The sequence below is a fragment of the Rutidosis leptorrhynchoides genome, chromosome 1 (genome assembly GCF_046630445.1).
Source record: "Rutidosis leptorrhynchoides isolate AG116_Rl617_1_P2 chromosome 1, CSIRO_AGI_Rlap_v1, whole genome shotgun sequence".
Classification (NCBI taxonomy): domain Eukaryota; kingdom Viridiplantae; phylum Streptophyta; class Magnoliopsida; order Asterales; family Asteraceae; genus Rutidosis; species Rutidosis leptorrhynchoides.
This window is the reverse complement of record NC_092333.1, coordinates 509,012,501-509,024,242: the sequence shown is the minus strand read 5'-3', so window position 1 is coordinate 509,024,242 and position 11,742 is coordinate 509,012,501. Positions and strand designations below refer to the sequence as shown.

Sequence of the window (11,742 nt, the reverse complement as noted above, 5' to 3'; positions counted from 1 at the left end):
AAGAACAAGGATGAACGTGGCATTCTTGCGGGCACTACTCTCTCATCTTAAATTTTTCGATACAAGCGTAATGCGGCCCACAAGATTCCGCATCTGCAACAAGCTAGATCACATGCAGAGATTTTGTGTTACGTGATTCGTCTTCACAATAGACGTATTTCTTAAAATTAATGGGAGTTACTACGGAGTATATTACGTACAACTTTCTTAGTAAAATTACATTGGTCTTTCTTATAAGCTCCAGTAGTATTTTTATAATTGGAAGTAATTTTTTAGCGTAACGAAACCAAATCTACTGACTACTGTGATAATCTGCCAAGACCAATGAAATTTACTAAGAATCTTGTAATTGTTGGAAACTAAACTTGATTTTGGGCCATATGTTTGGATTTGGGCTTGCAAGTATACAAGTATATTATCAAGATTATAGTCCATTATCTAGAATGTTCATGTAAAATGTAGTAGTGAAAGTGTGTAGAATGTGTGTAGAATAATCTTGTAAAATATCTAGGTCTAGAAATACTAGGAAATATCTAGATAGTAGTAGATGATGGAGTGATCTAGACTACTCCATTGAGTAGTATAAATAGAGGGCTTCACCCCTCATTTGTAATCAAGCAAAGCAAAGCAAATCAAGTAATAAACAAAGCCTTCAAGATCAATCAAACATCTAAATCATCAATCCTCTCTTCCACAAATAATATACATAACCTCCTATTTCCAACAAATTGGTATCAAGAGCTTGGTTCGACAAGATGATGGCCAACAATGTCATCACGTTTCCTCGCCTCACAAAGGATAATTATGATCGATGGAGCATCCAAATGAAGACCTTCCTAGGTGGACAAGATTTATGGGAGATTGTGGAGGAAGGCTATGAGGAACCTGCAGAAAAAGGTCCTCTCGGCAAGGAGAAAAAATTAATGAAGACGAACGATCAAAAGGCTCTTTCCATCATCCAACAAAGTGTAGATGATGGAGCTTTTGAGAAAATTGCAAGTGCAACCACCGCCAAGAAATCATGGGAGATCTTGGAGAATTCTTATAAGGGAGTTGATAAGGTGAAAAAGGTTCGACTACAAACACTACGAGGTGAGTTCGAATCCTTAAATAAGAAAGACTCAGAATCAATTTCTGATTATTTTACAAGAGTCTTGGCGGTTGTCAATCAATTAAAGAGGAATGGTGAAACTCTAAGTGATGTAAGAGTCATTGAGAAGATTCTTAGATCATTAGATTCAAAATTCGACTATATAGTCGTAGCCATCGAAGAATCTAAAGATCTAGAATCAATGACTATCGATGAACTCATGGGTTCACTACAAGCCCATGAAGAGAGGTTCAATAAGAAAAATAAGGAGCCTTTGGAGCAAGCTTTACAAGCAAAACTCTCTTTCAAGGAAGAGAGCAGTGAAAAGACTCATCAAACGAGTCAACAAGGTCGTGGTCAAGTACGTGGCCGAGGACGAGGACGAGGACAAGGATATATCAAACGTGGAGGTTATAGTTCTTATAGAAATGAAGAAAGAAGTCAAAATTTTCACCCGACAAGAGGTCGCGGGAGAGGCTACACAAGTAGAAGGCCAAGGTATGACAATTCTCAAACCAAATGCTATAATTGTCATAAATTTGGCCACTATGCTTCGGAATGCGAGAAATCAAACAATTACGTGCAAGAAAGAGCAAATTTAGTGCAAGAAGATACCGAAGCCGTGAAAAACACTTTGTTACTAGCATGCAAATGTGGAGATAACGGAGAATCAAATTTGTGGTATCTCGACACGGGTGCAAGCAACCATATGTGCGGTGACAAAAACATGTTTGTGGAGTTAGACGAGGTAATTAGTGGAAATATCACCTTCGGAGATTCCTCTAAGGTCCCGGTTAAAGGCAAAGGTAAGATTCTCATCCGCTTGAAAAATGGAAGGCATCAATTTATCTCTAACGTGTATTATGTGCCCAATATGAAGACGAATATACTGAGTATTGGACAACTCTTGGAGAAAGGCTATGATATTCACATGATAAATCGTACCCTTTCTTTAAGAGACCAAAAAGGAGGTTTGATTGCTAAGGTGCCAATGTCAACGAATAGGATGTTCATGCTAAATATTCAAAATGACATTCCAAGATGTTTAAAAGCATGTTTCAAAGATAATTCTTGGCTTTGGCACATGAGATACGGACACTTAAATTTTGGAGGCTTAAAATTATTATCAAGTAAAGGAATGGTGAAGGGTTTGCCTCCAATTAATCATCCGGATCAAATATGTGAGGGATGCCTTCTAGGAAAGCACTTCCGAAATAGTTTTCCAACAGAAGCTTCTAGTAGAGCGAAGAAACCTCTAGAACTTATTTACACGGATGTGTGTGGACCCATAAGCCCACCGTCTTTTGGTAAAAATAGATATTTTCTTCTATTCATTGATGATTTTAGTCGAAAGACATGGGTCTATTTTCTAAAAGAGAAGTCGGAAGCTTTTGAAATGTTCAAGAAGTTTAAAGCATTTGTGGAGAATCAAAGTGGTCTCACCATAAAGGCGATGAGATCCGATCGTGGAGGAGAGTTCACATCCAAGGAATTCAAGGAATTTTGCGACAACAATGGGTTACGACGTCCTCTAACACTTCCGTATTCACCTCAACAAAATGGTGTTGCGGAAAGAAAAAATAGGACCATTCTTGATATGGCTCGGAGTATGTTAAAGAGCAAAAGGATGCCTAAGGAGTTTTGGGCTGAGGCAGTGGACTGTGAGATCTATCTAGCAAATCGCTCGCCCACTAGAAGCGTCAAGAACAAAACGCCCATTGAAGCTTGGAGTGGAAGGAAGCCAGGCATCTCACACCTTCGAGTGTTCGGAAGTGTGGCATATGCTCATGTGCCAGATCAGAAGAGGACGAAGCTCGATGATAAAAGCGAGAAACTCATATTCGTGGGCTATGACTCAAGTTCGAAGGGTTACAAGTTATACAATCCCAAGACCGGTAAAGTAATCTCAAGTCGAGATGTGGTGTTCGATGAAGAAGCAACATGGGATTGGAATGTTCCCGAAGAGGAGAACTACGACTTTCTCCCTTATCCATTCGAAAGTACTGCAAGGAACGAAGAATATCTAGAAGTTCAAGAACCTTCTAGTACACCATCTCCGTACTCTCCACGTACTCCAACCACTACACCTAATGAAGTGACACCAACATCAGGAGGAGAATCAAGTAGGCTACAACATCACACAAGGAGCATTAGGGAGTTGTATGAGGTAACCCAGCCTATGGAGGATCTATCATTGTTCTGCCTTATTGCCGATTGTGAGCCAATAAGTTATGAAGACGCAACAAAAAGCCAAAAGTGGAAACTTGCTATGGACGAAGAGATTCAAGCAATCGAGAAGAATAATACGTGGGATCTTGCCACACTACCAAAGGGACATAAGGCTATTGGTGTAAAATGGGTGTACAAGGCCAAGAAGAATTCCAAAGGTGAAGTTGAAAGATATAAGGCAAGGTTGGTGGCGAAGGGATATAGTCAACAAGCCGGCATAGACTATGACGAGGTATTTGCTCCCGTCGCTCGTCTAGAAACTATAAGATTGATAATCTCACTTGCGGCTCAACATAATTGGAAGATTTATCAAATGGATGTCAAATCCGCATTCCTTAATGGCCACTTAGAAGAAGAAGTCTATATAGAACAACCTTTGGGATACATCGTGAAAGGCCAAGAGAATAAGGTGCTAAAATTAAAAAAGGCCTTATACGGGTTGAAGCAAGCGCCTCGGGCATGGAATAGCAGGATAGACAAGTATTTCCAGCAGAATGACTTTACGAAATGCCCCCATGAGCATGCCCTCTACACCAAAGTTAGCAATGATGGAGATGTTATGATTGTGTGCCTATACGTGGATGACTTGATATTCACCGGTAGTAATCCCAAAATGTTTGAGGAGTTCAAGAAAGCAATGGTTCGGGAGTTCGAGATGACCGATATTGGACTTATGGCTTACTATCTTGGGATCGAGGTAAAACAAAAGAAAGAAGGAATATTCATATCCCAAGAAGGTTATGCGAATGAGGTGCTCAAGAAGTTTAAGATGAATGACTGCAAGTCAATGAACACACCGGTGGATTGCAATCTCAAATTGTCAAAAGATGATGAAGGATACTTGGTGGATCCAACACAATACAAGAGTTTGGTTGGAAGTATGAGGTACCTAACCTGCACGAGGCCAGATATTCTCTACGGAGTTGGACTAGTAAGTCGATACATGGAAGCACCTACAATAAATCACTTGAAGGCGGCCAAGAGGATACTTCGCTACATCAAAGGTACGATTGACTATGGCCTGTTTTATTTGCCTTCTGAGCACTTCAAGCTAGTTGGATACAGTGATAGTGATTGGGCTAGAGACATAGATGATCGTAAGAGTACGAGTGGTTTTGTGTTCTATATGGGAGACATGGCGTTCACATGGAGCTCGAAGAAGCAACCCATTGTGACTCTGTCAACGTGCGAAGCTGAGTTTGTTGCAGCAACATCGTGCACCTGTCATGCAATATGGATCAGGAAGTTACTAAATGAGCTTAAGTTTTTCCAAAAGGAAGCTACGGAGATATATGTGGATAACAAGTCTGCGATTGCTCTAGCAAAGAATCCAGTCTTCCATGATCGAAGCAAGCACATCGATACGAAATACCATTTTATCAGGGAGTGTGTTACAAATAAAGAGGTGCAGATAAAGTACGCGAAGTCACTTGACCAAGTTGCTGATATTTTCACAAAGCCCCTAAAACACGAGACATTTCAGAGATTACGGAATATGCTCGGAGTGACAAAATCAAGTTTAAGGGGGGCTGTTGGAAACTAAACTTGATTTTGGGCCATATGTTTGGATTTGGGCTTGCAAGTATACAAGTATATTATCAAGATTATAGTCCATTATCTAGAATGTTCATGTAAAATGTAGTAGTGAAAGTGTGTAGAATGTGTGTAGAATAATCTTGTAAAATATCTAGGTCTAGAAATACTAGGAAATATCTAGATAGTAGTAGATGATGGAGTGATCTAGACTACTCCATTGAGTAGTATAAATAGAGGGCTTCACCCCTCATTTGTAATCAAGCAAAGCAAAGCAAATCAAGTAATAAACAAAGCCTTCAAGATCAATCAAACATCTAAATCATCAATCCTCTCTTCCACAAATAATATACATAACCTCCTATTTCCAACAGTAATATATTTTAGAGTAAGGAAACCAAATCTACTGTAATAATTTGCCAAGACCAATATATGCTCGATCTAAAAAAAAAAAAAAAAAAAAAAAAAAAAAGGATAAAACTAGTTGGAAAAGATATGGATAAATACAAACACAAGCCATGTTTTCACCATCAATTACCAGATTAAAAGTAATTAAGAAAAAGTTGTACAAGTAAACAAGAAAAGAAAGCCACATAAATTTGATCCACAATGAATACAGTGTAAGAGATTGATCCGAAACAGAGAAGACTATTACACGTGTAATTCAATGATTTTAAGGGACTTGTATTTTTGTTTCTTCTCATAGGTCACAACTTACAAGTGCCATTAACCTTGACCCTATCAATGTGACCACTTAAGACCCCACCTCTGCCAATTTTTCACGATTTTTGCAAATTGCAATTACATACTGTATTTACAAGGAATATGTACATTGTAAATGTAAATAAACAGTAACAAGTGTAATATAACAGGGTACAAACTTTTGACCCCGAAAACAATACATACATCGACTTAATTTGTTACTAGACGTTCGTTAAATTAACGGGATAGATCTTGATGGGTAAGCCGCCTCGAGGTACAGGGAACGGTGCGTACTGTATTCCGTCTTCTCCGATTACTTCCCATCTACAAAAACAAAATAAACATCATTCATATGCACTCTTTTATAAGTAATGTCACCGACTACGTGGCCGTGTATATATTGTTAAGGGCCCATATATATATGTATACATCATGATGCGGGGATACGTTAGAGATGCGGGGATACGTTAGAGATGAATCACATTTTCGTTTTAGAACGAAACGGCTTTTATGAACGGATTTAAATTAGGATTGATGCATAAATTACAAAATAAATGGAACACTTTGTTTCATGAAACATTAATGAGATAACCTGTTTGATTAGGCAAAGTATGTATGAGTGTAAAATACTTGTTGGTGCATAACATTATTCTCAAGTTCATTATAGTGTGCGGTGTGTAATAGTTTACTAGTTAATATACGTTAATGTTTAGTTTACACACCTGGAGTGCAACTGCACGGATGTAGAATGCATCCGTACGGGTCCAGTGGGAAACCGCACGGTTGCACGTGCTGTCTGTATTTAATGTCAACTTCGGGTTCATTGTTAGGGTTACGAACTCTAAACACTTCTAAACATTGTATCCGATTCCCTAGTCGACTAGCACTCTTGTGGGTTGATCTTAATCATCCTAAAGTCAATTATATCGCTAAGATCATTGTTTCGATTAGTTGTTTTGATATAAAACCCAATATCGAGTTATTCCGCACTCGATATTGAAGTATTGATCGTTTAATCATGTTTACACGATCCTACAATACTCTCCTTGTTTGGAATAGTCTCACCATAAAAATCTTATCCGTAAAATTTGTTGCATAAAACTTTCTTCACAATATTTTGTAGTAATACTCAAACATTTGTCTGAAGTGATTTTGTTGTACTAGGGTTGATGCATATTTTGGACTTTGGACGTCCAACACTTATTGAATAGCATAGGAAGATTTACATCTAGATTGATGTAAACACGTTAAACTGGTCAACCACAAGAGCATATGTGACCGGAGGTCTTGTTCGTAGGAATGAAGCATGTTCTTGTGAATGAACGTAGGCCCATACATACGAATATAGGGATATTTGAGAGTATAAAAGGGTGTCTACTTTTAGAAGAAAAAAAATAGTGAAAATCATTAAAAACACCATACAGGGTTTGTTGGGTTTGTTTTCTGCCCACGAAATGCTTAGTTATGTCAAGAACTTGATTCGTGTGAATGAAGCTCTTTCTTGTAAACAAAAGGTTTCAATCGTACGAATGAAATAAGCATCTCATTCGTATGAGCTTGTTTATATTCGCACGAACTAATTGTTCCCCCGCAAGGATCAATTTTCTTTCGTACGAACTAAATGGTTCATTCGCGCAAATGAAGCATATGTTTATTTTTATCGATCAGATTCACTTAAAGAAGGATGTTAATACAAGTCTAGTGGATGACCTCCTACCTTCATTGGACTTACTGTAATGGTGAACGTAATGAAGAACACGAGGGTACATTTGAGTAGGAAACCTTGACCGCCAACTAAAAAGAGCAGTATCATGTTGCTTCTTTGAGTAGTTCAGTACGAGTGGCAGGCTCAGACTGGCACATGCAATACAGAAGCAGCTTCAACGATGCAATCAGACCTGTGAGAGTAAGCATGAGAAGCCAGTATGTCTGCAATTGAGTTGCCTTGTCTATAGATGTGAGAAACCATCATGCCAGAAGACAACTCTTAGACATGGGATCTTGCCTAAATCAGTTTCCATTGAGTGGGGTAAGTTTCAAAAAGCATTTCCCCGGCACTCAGCCCTTATCCCCTTACTCCAAGAGCCGAAACAACCTCTATTTTGTGGGGTAACCTATAGCATCTGATTATTTATGGGCCAACCTAGTTTTATTTTATTTCCGCACTTCTATAAATTTCGCTTTGTAAAGAAAATTAGTTTTGATGATATTGATAAGCAATCACAAGATTTATAAAGTTATCTTTGATGAATCTACGTGTTGCTAATTTATTGGAAATTGTTAGTTGTGGGTCGGACTTCTCTACATACTTTGCCTATACATTTGTAATTCTTGATGACTTTTGGCCGGGCTATTAAATTTATAAGGATACAGCTAACAGTGAAGGAGAATGTTTACAATTGGGAATTCTGAGCAAGTCAGTTTGTATGAAGATTTCGTGTGAGAGATCTGAAGAGTTTAGTCATAGGGGGAATCTTACTGTTATGGTACTATGGATAACATGATCACGTGAAATTCGAAGCTTAAGTATCAACTTATTCCGGAAGACTTTTGATGGAAGCGGTAACTCGGAAGGATATGGTACTACTGCGGAGATTTGCAAGAGTTGTTTACAGCAATTCGCCAGCAACGTCTAAGAGAAAATTTGTTGATGCATATTTTGGATGTTTTTCGCTTGACGAATAGTATAAGAAAGTTTATTTGTTTTATACACCAAGATTGATGTATACGCGTGAAATTATCTAGTCGCACGAGCATATGTGGTGTTGAAGCCCATTCGTGCGAATTAACATAGGTCCATTTGCACGTTTGTGTGAATGGTTGTCAGGCCTATATATATATATATATATATATATATATATATATATATATATATATATATATATATATATATATATATATATATACACACACACATACATACACACCGGTTTCTGCGTGTTTTAGGGTTGAGAGTTTTTTTTTACCCTACTCTGGGTTGTTGTGGCGATTCAGACGTGCTAGGGAGAGATTAAGCTCAATTTCTCCCTAGTCAAACGATGTTTCTTTTTTTTACATAAGTTGTAATATCGACATTCATTATATATGATATTATTGATTTTACATTGATTCGTCGTATTCTTCCATCTATTAATCATACTCGTTGTTGTAGAAAGATCGGGTATATGGTCATGCAAGTAGTTATAGGCTTATAGCTAGGCTATATAACTAAGTTGATGTTAATTTCAAAGATTTGTGATTATACTAACCTGAGGGTAGTGGTTAAATGATGGAGGAGGACAAGCATCTCGAGCTTAGCTAGGTCGCTACCTGGACATGAATGGACTCCATTTCCAAATGGCATATATGTGTTTGGTCGAGGTGGGACCTACACACAAAACATATATCCAAGATTTACGTGTTAGAGGCGTGATCCATGCATACTTAAATGGTAAGCTCGTAGAGTTAGAATTCGAATTCAGATTTTAATTGATATTTTCTAACACCTAATCTCAAGGCTGGAGTTAAGTAGCGTAAGGGTGTAAATCAAAGTCTCACATCGATCATAAGACAAGACAAACGTATGCATACAAGTCTAAGAAGAACTCCCTCTACTACCAATTGGTTTTACAGAAAAAAGATTCTTGAGCTTATATTGCAGGACATGTTGTTGGATATACGATCCTATCAGTGGTAAGCGAGACTATAGCCCGGATGTGGTGGACGACGTAGTAGGCCCCTGAGCGCACGATGCAACGTAGCGCAACCCTCGGCTAACGATGAGTGAACCCAGCTATCGTTCAACTAAAAATACTTATTCGACTACGTTACTTGTGTAGTTAGGAAGACCCATGTAATTAGACAAAATATATTGTATGTATCTCAAAGCACCAACTTACACGTACTTGCTTGCAATAACACTATTTAATCTACTACGGGACAAAACCACACACCAATATCACGTGACATCCTTCATCCTTAATTATTTATCAATGGTACATGTATATATATGTATATCATCTTTATTTTATTATTCTTCAATATTTTTAATGGCGTTCCCTATATCCAGGGCCGGCTAAGGCTATGGGTGAAGCGGGCGACAGCCCGGGGCATCACGCGGTTAGGGGCATCATTTCGAACAAAATTATTAATACCCATAGTTTAAACCTCATAAAGATATATGTTTGCGTAACTGTTGGGGCATTTTATAATCATTTCGCCCGGGGCATGCAAAAATTTGACCAAAGTTTGACCGGCCCTGCCTATATCAACTTATATATTTGAACAAACCGACCCAAAATAGCTTAGTAGTTATTTCTGCCTCTTCTCCTTTCATTTCTACATCTTTGTTTCTATTTAAAATAATAATTTTATGTGTTATACCCCGAAGAAATTGTAGATTGAACCATAAGTTATTTGTTGGTTGTCGTTTGAAAAGCTTGAAATAGCAAAAACAACGAAAACTTGGACGCCATTTAGTATATAGGTAGTTAAACCTCTAATATTCTCACATGAAATATACTGTTTAAACAATACACGCAAAATATCTTAAGATAGGCCGCATAGATCTTAGTAAAAATATGATCGTTCTCCAAATAGCCTGAACGTATAGTAAAAACCTTTTCCATTTTCCATTTGTAAATACATTTGGATGATCATCATTACTATTCCTTTTTTCATTTTATGACTATGAAACATACTATTGCAAGTGTTTATTTAATAATGATTAGATTTTATTGTTAAGTTACAATTAGTTGGCAGTACTATGTATGGATAATTAAAATGAATATTTTGATGGAGATAATAAAGTATATAAACGTAATAAAGTATACTTTATAAAAAAATAAAGTATATAGATGTTATGCAAAAAAGTCACCTCAAATCTTGAAGGATCAAATTTATGGGGTTGAGGGAAAAACTCAGAAGAGTAATGGATGGTTCTAAAGAGTGGAAGAATCTTCCATCCCTTTGGTATCAAATAGCCTTCCATTTCTACATCTTCAACAGCTTCTCTGTACGTAAATGATAAAATACTCGATGCCCTCAATGTCTCTTGAATTACCTGCAAACATTTTAGTTTCAATATGATTATTAATCTATTTGAATCTTAAAACATGCATGTTGTTGTTGATATATACTCGGAAGCTCTTACTTTTTTTTTTTAATTAGCTAGGTGTAATATATATATATATATATATATATATATATATATATATATATATATATATATATATATATATATATCTTTAATAATGATAATGATGTTGAAGATAATCGGTTAAGAAGGCACAATAGTCTCACATCGAAAACTGATAGAAAAAAATGTATGCATATAAGCTTAGGGAAACTTTCCTTAATCACCAATTGGTTTTAGAGTATTATGTAATTCATAAGCTTATATATTATACATGTTGGTGGACCTAAAATGATTCTACACGTGGTATTAGAGCCGGAGCAAGAAATGGCAAGATCACTTATGTTAGTCAAGCAAAGCAACATGGATTAGATGATGCTACAAATGATTGAGAGGAAAATGGTGTTATTGGAAGATTTTTTTTAATTGATGAATGTTTGTTTCTGTTTGTTTGATCTTTTTTTTTGAAATAGTAATTTTTGGAACACCATTCACAGAACTAGAAATTTTGAAATGAGTTTTACAAATATAGTAAAACCGGTGTTTGAAACACTCGGTTGCAATTTTTTACACCAAACCGGCTTTTCAAACGCTGGTTTGTGTATTTTTATCATCTGGTCAAACATCTAACGGCAGGGGGTGGCAACGGGTGGCATAAAAGCATCTGGTCATGAGATCATCTGAGAAAAGTGTACCCAAACCGGCCTTTGAAACACTGGTTTGGGTGAAAAGTGGTAACCCGGTGTTTCAAACACCGGTTTTACTAGATTTGTAAAACTCATTTCAAAATTTCTAGTTCTGTAAATGGTGTTTCAAAAATTACTATTTAAAAAAAAATCATGTTTGTTTAGTAAATCATGAACATTTTTCGTTTATAAATGTTACTATAATTAATAACACTAGTTGAAGAATTTTTTTAATTTTAACTTCAGGTGGAGCCACATGTTATTCCACCTAACGCCAGAGAGAAAAATCTAAGGTATATATATATATATATATATATATATATATATATATATATATATATATATATATATATATATATATATATATATATATATATATTATTTGGTGA

The 11,742-nt window shown here is 36.6% G+C and overlaps 1 protein-coding gene across 2 annotated transcripts in view; it reads right to left on the bottom strand.

Moving 5' to 3' along the window:
* Positions 1–5,383: 5,383 nt before the first annotated feature.
* Positions 5,384–11,742, bottom strand: part of LOC139886633 (abscisic acid 8'-hydroxylase 2-like) — an 11,096-nt gene continuing 4,737 nt past the window's right edge. Inside the window, exons 6-8 of one of the 2 annotated variants that reach the window (XM_071870565.1) lie at positions 10,410–10,595; positions 8,803–8,921; positions 5,384–5,878 (exon numbers count right to left, since the gene is read on the bottom strand). In XM_071870565.1, coding sequence (XP_071726666.1) covers positions 5,776–5,878; positions 8,803–8,921; positions 10,410–10,595 — 408 coding nt within the window. In that variant the 3' untranslated portion in view covers positions 5,384–5,775. The remainder of the gene's footprint in view (positions 5,879–8,802; positions 8,922–10,409; positions 10,596–11,742) is intronic. The other variant, XM_071870566.1, reaches the window with a different exon arrangement.